Genomic DNA, 16,807 nt, shown 5'->3' on the forward strand with positions numbered 1-16,807 from the left:
AATAGTTGTATGTGGCTAAAGCATAAATTGGAGAAACACTTCAAAACCCCACCTTAAACCTTTATCTCAAAGGTTTAAAAAAATGCTTGCTATTTCCTTATAGAGGATGAGCTACTTGTGTACATATGTTTAACGACCGGTATATGCCCACACCATTCCAACACACCAAATATGGTGGTTAAAATACTTAATTACCATTTTAAGCAGTAGCGTATTTCAAATTACAACACGTATATTTTTATTTATTTAACCACACCCTTTGAGCCATGACGCCAACCAATAATATCCTTTCTCTTCAGTGTAAACGGAAGCGACCTGTGACCAAGAACAGTTTCCACGTTAGCGTTTTTATTTAGACGTTTATTAACCCCCCTGGAACTCATCATATGACTAATGTAACTGCACAGCATCACATACTTACCCCAGATAGTGTTTAATTCGCTTTCGAGTTGGTTGATAGATGTTATTTAAGTAAAGCTAGCTAGTAGCTGCTAACAATGGCTAACTGTATGGTTTTTCACACTCAAATTGCCTCCATCATGGAGGTGCTAGCGAATTCAGCCGTTGCAGAGATCTGTAAACTCGTAGACGACGACTATGCAGTGTTTCGTTTGGAAATAACTCAAAGCCAGAAAGAAAACAGGGGATTGAGGAGGAAACTACAGTTACTGGAACTCAAGGTGGCACGGGAGCGCGCAGAGAGGACAATGCGAGAGCGCGTCCTCGCCAGTCGTCCCAGTAGTGTCAAGATCCTCGACCGATACAGAGGAATGGCAAGAGGTACATTTAGATTTTGTAGAGTGCGGGGGCTGTTGCCGTGTTACCCAGAATCGGGTCATGGTCAGTTTTTGGTCACTTCCGCTGATTACGTGTCTATCTTACACGATTTTTTTATTTGACCTTCATTTTACCAGGCAGGTCAATTGAGAACGAATTATTCTTGCACAAAGACACAATGTAATCTAACAAGATTCTTGATTTACTGAATTTCCTATTGTTATACTCAAGATAATGTGATGCATGGAACATAGTAAATCAATCAATGAATAGTGTATCAAAAAGTTATGAGGTGTTTCCTTACATTCTTCCCAATTATAGCTAGTGTGCAATATAACGTTGAGCATTGACAGTACCTAACTTAACCACCCCTTTTTCCTCAATCACTCTCAGGTGAAGGACATCTCACTGGAGGCCACAGGAGCTTTGCGAAGCCAGCGTGGAGAGATAACCAACCCTTAGCTATAGATGAGGGGAGTGGAACCTTAATCCAGCAGGTTATCGTGATAGAGGTTAGTGTCATAGTGTGACAAAAAATTACAGATCATCAAATGTGGCCAGTTTATTTCAGAAAGGCTCCTGTCAGCCATGGGCGCCTGACTTTTTCTGAAAGAGGGGGTGCAAAAGCTTTCGGGTCTGGGGGACCTCTCCCAAAAACAATTTTCCTGCAATTCTACTCTGTTTAACAGGGGGAATCCATATTTATGAACAGAACAAAACGATTTGTCTTAGGTTTTCCCACTATAAATTAAATTGAAAACGTGTTTTAATTACTAGAGTACTAATCTTCTCCCTTCCCTGAAAATCCCACCCCTAATAATTAATTGACAGGTCTGAAACCCTAACAAGCCTGTGACTCTCACATGTTCTGCTCCTCCCCTGACAATCCCAGCCACTGTGATCGATTGACAGGCCAAACTGACAATGAAATCGAAAATGGGAGGAATAATAATGTTTTACTCAAAGATTTACGGGTTAATAAAAAACATTGTTCAAATGCACATTAAGTTGTCATCTTTTTTTGTCACAAATAATGCGATCACAATAATGTAGTACAATTACATATGTTAACTGTGATCTTTTAACAATGTTCTTTCTCAATATGGCAGTGTTATCTGGTAGGGCATTGAACAAGAACTGTCAACTTGAAAATGCAAACTAGAGTTTTGCGTTTACATTTGGTTATGAATTATTTTCACATAAAAAATGATATTCCAAACGTATTATTAATTTGTCATGAAATGTTTTTGTTTTTTTTGGTCAGCTAATATGTCCATAAATTGCAGCCCTGAATCTGCAATAGAAAGAAAAATTTAGCTCCGGTAATATGGGTCATATTTCAACAGTTTGACCCAGAGCAAGGGTCTCCAACCTTTTCTTTCATAAATGCTACTTCATACAAAAAGAAATGTACTCATATACAGCCTGCATATTTTGTCATTATGTAGGCCTAGATAAAGCAAACAGTGCTACACAAACAACACAGAGTTACACATGGAATAAGCAAGTGTACAGTCAATAACACAATAGAAGAAAAAGAAAGTCTATATACAGTGTGTGCAAATGGCGTGAGGTAAGGCAATAAATAGGCCATAGTAGCGAAGTAATTACAGTTTAGCAAATTAACACTGGAGTGATAAATGAGCAGATGATGATGTGCAAGTAGAAATACTGGTGTGCAAAAGAGCAGAAAAGTAAATAAAAACAATATGGGGATGAGGTAGGGAGATTGGGTGGGCTATTTATAGATGGGTTACGTACAGCTGCAGCGATCGGTTAGCTGCTCAGATAGCTGATGTTTAAAGTTAGTGAGGGAAATATAAGTCTCCAGCTTCAGCGATTGTTTTCAATTTGTTCCAGTCATTGGCAACTAAGAACAGGACTGCATACATAATGTTATTGCGTTTTGGTTCTTAATAAAACCACATTTTGAACAAAAATCTTTGTACTCTAACAACACAACAAAATAGATAAAACATTTTATATTGCAGGTACCTTTTCATGTTAAACACCAGTGGTGCAACTAGTTCTTTCTAACTGCACTGAACCAAAACCGTGTCACGCCGGAGAGAAGCAAAACTTTAGTGGTCAAAACAATTCATCTTGAGGCGACGGGAGGAGGGGGTGCAAAATTCAATCTGTTAGCTATTATATCATATTTAACATGGACATTAACTACATGACCAAAGGTATGTGGACACCTGCTTGTCGAACATCTCATTCCGAAATCATGGGCATTAGTATGGAGTTGGTCCCCCCCCTTTGCTTCTATAACAGCCTCCATTCTTCTGGGAAGGCTTTCCACTAGATGTTGGAACATTGCTACGGTGACTTGCTTCCATTCAGCCATGATTATTAGTAAAATCAGACACTGATGTTTGGCGAATAGGCCTGGCTCGCAGTTGGCGTTGTAGTAATTCATCCTAAATGTGTTAGATGGGGTTGAGGTTAGGGCTCTCTGCAGGCCAGTCAAGTTCTTCCACACAGATCTCAACAAACCATTTCTGTATGGACCTCACTTTGTGCACGGGGATATTGTCCTGCTGAAACAGGAAAGGGCATTTCCCAAATTGTTGCCACAAAGCTGGAGGCACAGAATAATCTAGAATGTCATTGTATGCTGTAGGGTTAAGATTCCCTTCACTGGAACTAAGGGGCCTAGCCCGAACCATGAAAAACAGCCCCACCCCTATATTCCTCCTCCACCGTTCTCCTAGCATCTGCCAAACAGATTCATCCACCAGATGGTGAAGCATGATTCATCACTCCAGAGAACGAGTTTCCACTGCTCCAGAGTCCAATGGCCGCGAGCTTTACACCACTCCAGCCGACGCTTGGCATTGTGCTTGGGGATCTTAGGCTTGTGTGCAGCTGCTCGGCCATGGAAACCCATTTCATTAAGCTCCTGACAAACAGTTATTGTGCTCACGTTGCTTCCAGAGGCAGTTTGGAACTCAGTAGTGAGTGTTGGAACTGAATACAGAGGATTTTTATGCGCTACGAGCTTCAGCGGTCCTGTTCTGTGAGCTTGTGTGGCCTACCACTTCGCGGCTGAGCAGTTGTGACATGGAAACGTCTAGGAGCAACAATATCAGGATTTACAGTTGACTGGGGCAGCAGGGCAGAAATTTGACAAACTGACTTGTGGGAAAGGTGGCATCCTATGACGGTGTCACGTTGAAGGTCACTGAGCTCTTCAGTAAGGTCATTCCACTGCCAATGTTTGTCTATTGAGATTGCATGGCTGTGTGCTAAATTTTATACACTTGTCAGCAACGGGTGTGGCTGAACTATCCGAATCTACTAATTTGAAGGGGTGTCCACGTACTTTTGTATATATAGTGTATCTATTTTAATACAGACTAGCTCAAAACATTACTTATCATTGAAAATGACAAATTACCTAATGGGTCATGATCATTTTCTGGTAAAAAAGTGAGTGTGCAAAAACCTCCGTTTAATAGCTGCTCCATGTCGACAGCTATTAATTTTGCTTACAAGTACATCCTTATTTATCTGCATTATTCATCTGCATGCTTGTGAGTAGGGCTGTGGAGAAATTTTGCCAGCGGGTGATTGTCAAGCAAATAACTGTCACCCTCACGGCGATTGACGTTAATGAACACATTTAGCATCTCCTGGCTTCCACACGTACACAGGCCTACAAGCCACTGATGCAGACATTTGGAACATCTACATTTAAAACAAATAATCAAATAAATACATGTAATATAGCCAACACCTTCACAATAAATCCATTATTTATTTTGGACATGTCTAAAGAAACATGATATGAAGGAAATGTAGTCTATTTCAGAAGAACAGAATAGCATACTCTGAGTTGTCCTCATGTTAGGTCCTGATCTGGCATTATTTTATAGTATGAAGAATTGAATACAATTGAACAAAGCTGAATAAAATAGAAAGGATATTTTCTCCAAACGATTTGAGGGAGTGCGCACATGCGGCTATTCTGTGTTGAGCGGTTAAGAAATAAATAGGTACTCCTATATGCTTAATTTAGAGTTATTAATGTAACTTTAGTTGTTCTACAAACATTGGGCTCTATGTTTTGATTTTTAATACATTGTAAGGCTTCATGATGTGACTATTGATTTTTTTTTAAGTCACTTGAAAGGCTTGAGCTCTTCTTAGTTTTTTGTGCATTACACACTTTATCAGTCTCTCATTCACAATTTGACAAGCACTTGATAATGCCTCGAATTTCCCGGCGGCATCCCCTTTGTGTGCCCGTAATGCACCCTAAAAAAATCCATATATTTTGAGGCCAGTGGCCGTTGTCCCCTTGGCCCGAAGTGCTGCGTTGTGCCCTTCGCCTTGAGTGCTCCGCACTCTGCAGCACCTCTCACTCACATGGCTCTCCATCACGTGATCGTATCTTTGTCACAGACTACAAATGAAGACCCACACATCGGGGACGCAACTGTGTGCGTTCTTATCCAATTCCGAGGTGCATATTAAAGATTTTGGAAGAACTTTCCACATTTACTTTTCGTCAGCCAACAAGATAAATAGGCCAAACGAACAGCAAAAGCACTAGCCTATGTCAATCTACTATCACCAATAGTACAAAAGTTGACCTATTCTATTCTGTGCGAGAAATAAATATTCCAAACATAGTCTGGGACAGTTGTGGGATACGATAGATCACAAATTAATACAACCACTAGCATAAAAAAAAACTTTTACATTATGTGGCTGATGCAACAGATCAGAACATTTAGCTTAAAATGTTGAATAACTGTTAGGCTATTTCTTCACATGATATGCGCACATGGCAGTAGGCTATAAGCACGAATGTTCCATTAGCGGAAAACACCCGTGACCCCAAATGCGATAATGCTTGTAATGCTTTTATTGTAAAGGTGTATTTTTATGGTGAAAATTCTCTTCTCCAAACTTGAAACTCACGCACTACTTATGTATGCTAGTTAGGCTCTACACCCCTTGTAAAGCAGATTAATGTGCTTCATTTTAAAACGTTATTTGGCCACTACTTCTGATACAATCCTTATCAAAACACAGGCCTATGGGCTAGGCTACATGAGGTGTGCGACTATGATTAGAAAAAGTAGCGCAAAAAAAAGCATTGTTTCTTGCCTTATGCTGGACATCATTCACAAGTGATAGGCTAATATAGTCACCCATCACACTATTCTTGATTTAATCTTGTCTTTACATATACTAGTTAATATACAGTGCGTTCGGAAAGTATTCAGACCACTTGAATTTTAATTATTCTAACTGGATTAAATAAATACGAAATCCTCAGCAATCTACACACAATACCCCATGGTGACAAAGTAAAAACAGGTTTTTAGCAAAAAAAAATCTAAATCAAATACAGATACCTAATTGACATAACTATTCAGACCCTTTGCTATGAAACTCGAAATTGAGCTCATGTGCATCCTGTATCCACTGATCATCCTTGAGATTTCTACAACTTGATTGGAGTCCACCTGTTGTAAATTCATGATTTGGAGAAGCACACAGCTGTCTATATAAGGTCCTACAGCTGACAGTGCATGTCAGAGCAAAATCCAAGCAATGAGATCGAAGGAATTATCCGTAGAGCTCCGAGACAGGATTGTGTCGAAGCACAGATCTGGGGAAGGGTACCAAAAAGATTCTGCAGCATTGAAAGTCCCCAAGAACACAGTGGCCTCCATCATTCTTAAAAATGGAAGAAGTTTGGAACCACCAAGACTCTTCCTGAACTGGCCAATTGGGGAAGGCACATGACAGCCCGCTTGGAGTTTGCCAAAAGGCATCTAAAGACTCGCAGACCATGAGAAACAAGATTTTCTGATCAGATGAATCCAAGATTGAACTCTTTGGCCTGAATGCCAAGCGTCACATCTGGAAGAAAGCTGGCACCATCCCTATGGTGAAGAATGGGGAGTGTTTCAGCGCCAAGGACTGAGAGACTAGTCAGGATCAAGGCAAAGATGAACGGAGCAAAGTACAGAGAGATCCTTAATGAAAACCTGCTACAGAGCGCTCAGGACCTCAGACTGGGGCGAAGTTTCACCTTCCAACAGGACAACAACCTTAAGCACACAACCAAGACAACACAGGAGTGACTTCGGGACAAGTCTCGGAATATCCTTGAGTGGCCCAGCCAGAGCCCGGACTTGAACCCGATCAAACATCTCTGGAGAGACCTGAAAATAGCTGTCCAGCAACGCTCCCCTTCCAACCTGACAGAGCTTGAGAGGATCTGCAGAGAAGAATGGGAGAGACTTCTCAAATACAGGTGTGCCAAGCTTGTAGCTTCATACCCAAGAAGACTTGAGGCAGTAATCGATGCTAAAGGTGCTTCAACAAAGTACAGAGTAAAGGGTCTGAATGCATATGTAAATGTGATATTTCAACAAAAAAAAAACAAGAAAAATATCAAATTCTAAACCTGTTTTTGATTTGTCATTATGGGTCTGTTGTGTATAGATTGATGAGGGGGGAAACTATTTCATCAATATTAGAATAAGTCTTGTAACCTAACAAAATGTGGAAAATGTCAAGGGGTCTGAATACTTTCTGAAGGCACTGTATGTGTGAAATTTTTTTTTTCATTTAGCATGGACCATTATCATGCACCTGTCTCGAAACAGGGGCAGCTGAAAAAATACATGTCATCTATGCACTTAAATAGTGCTTTTCCCTTGGTTAATTTCCATGCTAGCAAGGTAGGCTGTTGTAAAGATAGGCAATGTGCCTAATATTAGGAAAGTTGAGAAATAAATATTGTAGGCCTAGCCTATAGAAAGCTGATGGGATCCTCCTCTTTTTAATAGAGGCCACCACTCTGTTTTATTTCGCACAATTTCATAGCTTATGGAAATGTTGCACAACATGAGCTCATGGGTTCTCATGAAGTATTTGATTAGATTTTTGATTACATTTGCATTGATGTCAGAGTGATTAGAGGAACAAAAGAGTGCTGAGTACCAGGCAGTTAGCAAGTTTAGTAGGCTACTAATGACTATCAGCAGCATCAGAGCTTGGAGAAGCCTATTTGACTGCCTTTGTGACTTGTGACCGCCGGTGTGGCAGTAATACGGTCACCGCAACAACTCAACTTGTGAGACTTCCCTACGACATTGTTATTGAATTCAGTAACCTCCTCTCTTTTTGTGTCAGTCAGCAGATGCAGAGGCTCCAGGTCCTGGGGTCAAGCATGAGAGGACAGAAGGAGAGGAGGACCCACAGCACAGTAGAGACATCCAAACTGAAGCAACGGCTGGAGTGGCGCCCCCTGTAGCCAAGGAGGACATCGCAACTGCCGCCACGCCCCAGGCCAAGACTCAACCCAGCATCACGGAGGTCAGTGGAACTCCAAACGCCATCAAGTCAGAGACTTTAACTGTAACACAGAGGCTCTTACACACAGGATCTGACCACAGATCAGACCCAGAGAGACTGGTCTGTCCTCCTGCCTCGGAATACTTACCGGTATTTCACCAAAGGCAGAGGGTGGTTCATTCCCATGGAGATGGTGATGGTGACTCGTTAGAAACTGGCGGTGATGATCCGTCTTGTTCTTACGCTACAGAGATGGACCCTGGCAACATGCCCTTTGGTTTAGAGACCCAGACTGATCTGTCTAGAGGGGACTGGAACCGGTACAGTTGTAGTGTATACTCTGAAGGGTGCCTAGATAAGAAAGGGGAGGTTATAGTGGTGGATGAGGTGACTGTGAAAGTGGAGGGTGACACTCCTCCCACATTGAATGCAGATTGTCACCTAGGAGATGGACACTCCCAGGGCAGAGATTTCTTAGATTACAGGGGATGCTTAGAGACAAATACAAATTTTGTGACCCACTCCCCTTTACACAGGTTCTGGGATCGCGACTCCGTGTCAACGTCGATGGCATCTTCTGATGTTCTTTTAGATCAGGTATTGAAGTCAAATGACGAGGCTAGAGCCCAGACTCAGGCAGGGGGAGCAACATCAGGCAATAGTAAAGAGAAACGGTTCCTCTGCATGTTCTGTAACAAAAACTTCAACTGCCCCCAGAATTTGGAGATCCACCAGAGGGTCCACACAGGGAAGAAACCCTTCAGCTGTACCCAGTGTCACATGCACTTTGCCCAGGCTGGCAACCTAAAGATCCACCAGAGGGTTCACACAGGAGAGAAGCCCTTCAGCTGTACCCAGTGTCACATGCACTTCACTGAGGCTGGCAGCCTGAAGAGGCACCAGAGGGTCCACACAGGGGAGAAATTATTCAGCTGTACCCACTGTCATATGCGCTTCGCCCAGGCTGGCAACCTAAAGAGGCACCAGAGGGTCCACACAGGGGAGAAATCATACAGCTGCCCCCAGTGTGAGAAGAGGTTCTCCCGCCAACACCAGCTGAAGATGCACCTAAAGGTCCACACGTGAGAGAGGCTGTTTGCCTGTACTCATTGCGGAAAGAGGTTCTCAGAGAGGAGCTTCCTCAGGATGCACCAGCAGAAAAACCTTTCCACTCATAAAATGGAAAGCAACCATCCCACTCAATAGCTTTTGACATTTAGTTCAAACCCTGCAGTAAAGACAGAGATGAATTGTCATTGTTGTCAGCAGAAAATATCCACAGATGCATTTGGAATAATGAGAGTAACAGATTTCAGTGTTGAATATTCCAGGGTAAAATATTACATCCAGACATTGTGTGATACAAGGCATATATACTGAACAAAAATATAAACGCAACATACAAAGTGTTGTTTTATGTTTTACGAGCTGAAATTTTGTGCACACATTTGTTTACATCCCTGTTAGTGGGCATTTCTTCTTTGCCAAGATAATCCATCCACTTGGCAGGTGTGGCATATCAAGAAGCTGATTAAACAGCACAATCATTACACATGTGCACCTTGTGCTGGGGACAATAAAATGCCACTAATCTGTGCAGTTTTGTCACACAACACAATGCCACAGATGTCCCACGTTGAGGGAGCATGCAATTGGCATGCTGATTGCAAGAATGTCCACCCGAGCTGTTGCCAGAGAATTGAATGTTCATTTCTCTACCATAAACTGTCTCAAACGTCATTTTAGAGAATTTGGCAGTACAACTGGCCTCACAACCTGCAGACCATGTGTAACCATGCCAGCCCTGGACCTCCACATACGTCTAATTCACCTGCGGGATCGTCTGAGACAGGCCATTCATTTGAAATCCATAGATTATGGCCTAATAAATGTATTTCAATTGACTGATTTCCTTAAATGAACTGTAACTCAGTGAAATCGTTGAAATAGTTAGGTGCGTTTTATATTTTTGTCTCTTACATATTGTGTTTGTATTGTACTGCCTATATGATGTTCACAAATGCCTGTTTCATTACTTCCGTTCAGCTACTTTCCTTTTTTTCCCAAGACACTTTTAATGAGAAAATGTATGCAGTTTATCAAGTTCATGCAGATTGTTGTTGAGACATACATGTATGTGGGATTTTCATATGGATGTTTAATAAACACAAAATGGGACTTTTCATTCTAAGACTTTCATTGAGACTCTCTTTAGTATACATCACATCTCATCTCACCCTGTTCTGCATGCACCAAACAGCACTTTATAACCAATATACACTTAGTAAATATACCTACACATACCCACACACTAACAAACACCTACTGTATATGTCAAAATAGTTTAGTCGGGTTTGACTGATGATGACTTTTGACTTTTCTTAACGGACAAATTTGAACTACAACATATTTATTCCCATTATGATGGGTTTAACAACGTTGAAGTCATTCTGTAACTACATTATAGGACTCAAACATAGTGGGGATGGGTAAACACTCCATGTTGAAAGTGTGTTTATTATCTGTGTGTACTTACCTGAGGGAGTGTATGTCTGTGTAATCTGTATCACCTGTCTCTTCCAGGAGGAGGAGGGTCCAGAGGTGCTGATGATGAAGGAGGAGAGTCTGGGGAACACTGTGGAGACCATGGTCATTGAGGACAACCAGACTACACCTCCTCCTGAACCCACAGAGGAACCAGCTGAGCAGCACAGGACCACATACAGTCTCACTGAGGTGAGCCCACTGAACTACGGTCTGAATGGTTTTAGTTCAGGGCCGTATCCACAAAGCTTCTCAGAGTTGGAGTGCTGATCTAGGATCAGGATTGCTTTTTAAATCATAATGAATAAGATTATATGGAAAGGTATTCGATCAGCACGTTTGCATAGTATAAAATCAACTGACATGTTTGCATAGTACTCATAGAAATCCCTCATTGCCCAACCAGAAGATGCTCCATAACAGGGTGCTCATATCAGATTTCTTGATCAAACATCCTCTCACTTTGTATCTCTTAGTCAGTAGACATGGAGGATGGGAAGCCTGATCTGCTGATAGTCAAAGAGGAGACAATTGAGGATGAACCAGAGAGCATTGATCTGCTGAGTGGACTAAAGATGGGGGAGCAAGGTAAAGGAGAAATACATACAGCCTACATACAGTAATAGATCTTTAATGGGAATAGTGATGCACCTGGTTATCATCATTTCTTCATTCACAAAATTAAATCAATACAACTTATATTTACATACAAAAACACATTATAATGTATGAACTTCACCAGGTAATTGACAAAAATTCATAGGTAGTGTTTTGATGTTTGTAAAGTCTATTTTGTAACCTCTTCCTGCAGGTGGTTGGCTGGAGGCTAACAGAGGAGACTGGGTGGCCATTTTGGATTCCCAGACCCAGACCAGTGCAGCCAAGGGCAATATCACTGAGCAGGCCAGGACCAGAGGTGACATAGTGGAGGTCAGTGGATGGGACATCTTCCTCAACTATGGGCTGGGGAACAACATTGTTAACCACAAACAGAAACAAACAGTCGAACACAAAACAACTGAACTTAGTCTCCATGACAACAGGCTGGCTGTGACCAGGGAAAGGTGTAGATTCGGTCCACGGGGAAACGGAGGTGTCCGTATGCGGCTGAAGAGAACAGACAGCGATGCTCCATCCTGCTCCTATAGTTGTGATTCAGAGAGACTAATGGCGCCTCAGGTTGACCCCCTAACAGATGCTGCCTTCAGACTGCCTTCTATAGGATCTAACACCTGGAATATGGACCCTGCAAAAACAGACCCTCCTTGGCCTTCTTCCTCCTCACACCATCCTAATGTTAAACAAGACCTCACACAATGTCAGTGCCTCAACAGTAAATGGCTACACAATCCTATTGACAAATGACAGCAGAAGTGACGCTATCAGTAGATCCGGTGGCAAAGAGAAACACTTCCCGTGTTCATTCTGTGGGAAAGCCTTCATTACCTCAAACAGGTAGAGATCCATCAGTGGATGCACACAGGGGAGAAATCTTTTGTCCGCCACCAGTGTCAGAAGAGGTTCTCCCACCAGCACCACCTGAAGAGGCACCAAAGGGTCCACACAGGGGAGAAATCCTACAGCTGACCCCAGTGTGAGAAGAGGTTCTCATGCCAGGACCAGCTGAAGATGAACATGAAGGTCCACACAGGAGAGAGCCTGTACGCCTGTTTGCACTGCAAGAAGAGATTCTCAGAGAGGAGCTACCTCAGGATACACCAGTAGAAAATGCACAGGCCCCATGTATAGAGTGTAGCGACATGTAATGTAGTATTACTTAGTTTGATGTTAATTCTGTTGGTTTTGAATGTTCTAGGGAACTGGATGAGGTGAACTAAGGAAAGAATGAGTATGATGAGGAAGAGTAGATGATATGGTGATTGTTGGTGTGATGGTGTCTGTAAAAATGCTTCACTGATGATGTCTTGTAGTTTGATACTGGTGTCTTATAATGATGAAATGATTGTGCCTTAATTCATGTTTACTTCACATAAACTAGTGAAGCTGTGTGTAATGTTGAACCTTCTCCAAAGTATTCTAAAATACATTTTATCTAATTGGGGGTACCAGATTTACCTAAAGGGTAAAGTGTTACCATTGTGAGAAAGGGTATTGTACTTGTCACATATCGTTTTGTGCAATAAAAGTACCTTACTTCAGGTATAACCATTTTTTTAAATGAAATACAAAAATGACTGCTGACCCCTTGTTATCATCCTTCTCAGTCGAACCAAAACATATTTAATTCTTGAATCAACACATGGAAAAGTTTTTATAATACACTCCAATGGCTCCATATTGTTAGGTACTTGAATCACAGTGTTAGAGATGTGTTTGACTGTGGTTAACATTTTATGAAGTCATATGTTTCTGAGTGTACAGCAAAGAGTTGCTTATATAAAGCTTTTCTGTTCAACGTGTGTTTACAGTCTGCAGTCCATGAGGACCTGCTGATATCCGGTGTTGCTAGAGGGAGAGACTGGACCTCTGAAGCGGCTGGTCACAAACCCTGGCCCCGGATCAGAACCCTGGATCAGGAGCCATCGCTCTTCCTTCCCGAGTTGGAACCAGGACCCAACCACGAGGGACAGAGACTCCACCACACAGAACACAACCAGTGGACAGGTGGACTGAACAACCTCAGTCCTGGTGGTCATCAGAGAGACAGAGGCTCCAGTCAGGGATCCAGTCTGCAGCCCAGACCCTTCTCTTCACAGTCTCAGTGCAGGGATGAAGCAGGGCCTGGGGCTGATAGAGATAGACCCTCCTGTTCCTATGATACAAACACCACAGTATCCATGATGAACAGAGCAGGTCACCCTAGGCTTCAGCCTTCACAGAGAGTGGTGGGAGACCCATCTGGTGGGAGTCTAACTTCTCCTTCAGGGTCTCGTCTAATGCCTGGTGACTGGGTTCATAGAAAGCCTGGGCCTGGGTCTAGCCTTCCTCATCTACCTCATGGTTTCCCCACCAATACAGATAGGGTTAGGATTGGCCTTCACCACGAGAGTTACCTAGCCTATAACACAGCACACAATCCCAACAACACCCAAACAATGGCTAGAGGTCAAGGAGGGAGCTCAAATTCTAACCACTTGAGGGTGGTTGCTCCTGCTTCTACCTCCTCTGGTGTCATTGAGTCACAACGTGGGAGGCCGAGCATTAGGTCAGACGCCGACAAGCCATACGCCTGCCCCACCTGTGGAAAGCGCTTCGCTGAGGCAAACTATGTGAAGAGGCACCAGACAGTTCACACAAATGAGAGGCCCTTCAAGTGCAAACTATGTTACAAGAGCTTCTCCTTCCTGACTAACCTGATCAGACATAGGAGTGTCCACAAAGGGGAGAAATCGTAGCAGTGTGGCTTGAGATGTAAACAGAGGATATCTGGGAACTATTCTTAAGCTGGCATACTGAATTATAATTATCATGTGAAGTGTCTCAGTTGAGCATCTGAGTATGCTCACCATCTCTGATGATAGACTTGTTGTTTGGTGTGCAGGCATAGCCAAAACAGTCATTTTATTGAAGTGTAACTATATCGCCCCTCTGAATTTGGTTTTGTCTATATTCTATACCCTCTTTTTTTATAATATATTTATAACACCTCCTAATGTTATTGGGTATAATCAGGTGGTACCTGTTCCTTTATGTACTGAAACAATGTGATCAAATCTGTTAATACATTTTTAACCATGTTGTCCTTTTGATATACTACATTACCAAAAGTATGTGGACACCTCCTTGTCAAACATCTCATTCCAAAATCATGGGCATTAATATGGAGTTGATCCCCCCCCTTTGCTGTTATAACAGCCTCCACTCTTCTGGGAAGGCTTTCCACTAGATGTTGGAACATTGCTGCAGGGTCTTCCTTCCATTCAGCCGCAAGACCATTAGTGAGGTTGAGCACTGCTGTTGGGCGATTAGGGCTGACTCGCAGTTGGCATTCCAATTCATCCCAAAGGTGTTCGATATGGTTGAGGCGAGGGCTCTGTGCAGGTCAGTCAAGTTCTTCGACAAACCATTTCTGTGTGGACCTCGCTTGGTCCACGGGGGCATTGTCATGCTGAAACAGGAAAGGGCCTTTCAGAGGCAGTTTGGAACTCGGTAGTGAGTGTTGCAACTCAGGACAGACCTATGACGGTGCCTCGTTGAAAGTCACTGAGTACTTCAGTAAGGCCATTCTACTGCCAATGTTTGTCTATGGAGATCGCATGGCTGTATGCTCGATTTTATACACCTGTCAGCGACGGGTGTGGCTGAAATAGATGATAATTTGAAGGAGTGTCCACACACAGATAGATATGTATATCTATATAGATATATGTTGACTTTTTACTTACTTGGTTGTTATGTAGTATTATAAACTGGGTGGTTTGAGCCCTGAATGCTGATTAGCTGACAGTCGTAGTATCAGACCACATACCACAGTTATGTCAAAACATTTTTTTACTGCTCTAATTACATTGGTAACCAGTTTATAATAGCAATAAGACACCTTGGAAGTTTGTGGTATATGGCCAATATACCACAGCACTCCTCATTGTATCGTGCTTAAGAACAGCCCTTATGTTGCGTTCGTAACCAAGTGGGAATTTACCACATACGACTGGAGAAAATCAATTTGAGCTGGTAACTACTGGTAATTACTTGTCTATCATCATGACTTCCCACTTCGCCCACATGCTGACCTCTGACATCTACTAAGGAAATTACCTCGGTAATAGCATTCTGGGCTGGTAAATGCAACAGGTAAATGGTAAATGCAAAACATTATTTATAAAAAGCAATCTATTAATATGGGTTTTCAGCCATACTTTATGTACTTTATAGTTTACACAGCTTGTTGGCCATTAGCCAATCTGCCTTTCTCAACGAGTTCAAAGCACGTGAATGCATCCAACTGGTATTTACGACTTCACAACTGGTAAATTCCCACCTTCCACTTAGTTATGAACACAGAATTAGTCATGGTATATTGACCATATACCACACCCCTCGGGCACTATTGCTTAATTAAAATTGGCCTTAGTTTCCTTGGCTTCCTTCGACCTAAGCCAACCGTCTCAGCAATTATTTGAGGTAATTTACTGTCATTTTTCCACCACTGGAAATGACCACCAGTACAGAGTAGGGTCTTTAGAATCTACACTGAGTTTACAAAACATTAAGAACACCTTCCTAATGTTGAGTTGCACCCTCCCCCTTTTGCCTTCAGATCAGTTTCAATGGAATCTACAAGGTGTCAAAAGTGTTCCACAGGGATACTGGCCTATGTTGACTCCAATCCTTCTAACAGTTGTGTTAAGTTGGCTGAATGTCCTTTGGGTGGTGCGCTATTCTTGATATACATGGGAAACTGGCACCTACTACCATACCCTGTTCAAAAGTACTTAAATATTTTGTCTTGCCCATTCACCCTCTGAATGGCACACATACACAATCCATGTCTACATTTTCTCAAAGCTTAAAAATATATATTTTTACCCATCTCCTCTCCTTCATTCATCTACACTGATTGAAATGGATTTAAGAAGTGACATCAGCAAGGGATCATAGCTTTCACCTGGTCATTCTATGTCATATACACCCAGTCATGTCATGTACACTGAGTGCATATATGGTGCTATTTAATGGAGGTCTCTGGTCTAAATAGTCAGCAACACATACATATACATACATATATATATATATATATATATATACATACATACATACATACATACATACATACATATATATATATTCTACAGACCCTACTGAGTAATCCCAACCCTCTTTTACATCGGCACCTCGAATAGTTCTCTATAAGCCCATTTGTATTTTACAATATACAATGTATTGTATCGGGGGCATTTATTTGACCGTATTTTGAAACCAACATTTAATGCAAATGTCACTTAAATATGAAAAATATGGATCATTAATGTTTAGACAATCATGTTTAATATATATCATGAATAAATAAAAGGTAATTACACTTATTACGTGGGGGACTTTTATTTGACAATTTTCAGAATTTCCGTGACCCGGAAGTACTTTTTCCCATTTTATTCAAGACTGCTGAACGTCACCAACAGCAGCTTTGCATAGTGAATAAAAATGGTTTACTACATAGGGGATAATCTTAACTAAACATAATTACTACTTTAATTTA

The 16,807-nt window shown here is 41.9% G+C and overlaps 2 protein-coding genes across 3 annotated transcripts; both read left to right on the forward strand.

Moving 5' to 3' along the window:
• The first annotated feature begins 304 nt into the window (after positions 1–304).
• On the forward strand, positions 305–16,560 carry LOC135506969 (zinc finger protein 28-like). Of its 2 annotated transcripts, none has more exons than XM_064926410.1 (7): positions 305–780; positions 1,171–1,289; positions 7,942–8,124; positions 10,687–10,839; positions 11,124–11,235; positions 11,459–11,577; positions 13,077–16,560. In XM_064926410.1, exons 1-7 carry the CDS (start codon positions 498–500, stop codon positions 14,001–14,003), a joined length of 1,896 nt encoding a protein of 631 aa, XP_064782482.1. In that variant the 5' UTR covers positions 305–497; the 3' UTR covers positions 14,004–16,560. The 2 variants fall into 2 exon arrangements, with proteins under 2 accessions (XP_064782482.1, XP_064782483.1); XM_064926411.1 differs by lacking the exon at positions 13,077–16,560 and adding an exon at positions 11,691–12,788.
• Positions 8,138–10,274, forward strand: LOC135506970 (gastrula zinc finger protein XlCGF8.2DB-like). Its single transcript, XM_064926412.1, has one exon. It carries the CDS (start codon positions 8,356–8,358, stop codon positions 9,187–9,189), a length of 834 nt encoding a protein of 277 aa, XP_064782484.1. The 5' UTR covers positions 8,138–8,355; the 3' UTR covers positions 9,190–10,274.
• Positions 16,561–16,807: the final 247 nt, after the last annotated feature.

Source organism: Oncorhynchus masou, chromosome 20 (genome assembly GCF_036934945.1).
Source record: "Oncorhynchus masou masou isolate Uvic2021 chromosome 20, UVic_Omas_1.1, whole genome shotgun sequence".
Lineage (NCBI taxonomy): Eukaryota > Metazoa > Chordata > Actinopteri > Salmoniformes > Salmonidae > Oncorhynchus > Oncorhynchus masou.

Excerpts from the sequence above, each read along its gene's own strand:
- LOC135506969 (XM_064926410.1), top strand. The coding sequence starts at position 498 with ATGGCTAACTGTATGGTTTTTCACACTCAAATTGCCTCCATCATGGAG. Across the intron at positions 1,290-7,941 it reads AGCAGGTTATCGTGATAGAG|TCAGCAGATGCAGAGGCTCC; the intron begins GTTAGTGTCATA and ends TTTTTGTGTCAG. Across the intron at positions 11,236-11,458 it reads ACTAAAGATGGGGGAGCAAG|GTGGTTGGCTGGAGGCTAAC; the intron begins GTAAAGGAGAAA and ends CTCTTCCTGCAG.
- LOC135506970 (XM_064926412.1), top strand. The coding sequence starts at position 8,356 with ATGGACCCTGGCAACATGCCCTTTGGTTTAGAGACCCAGACTGATCTG.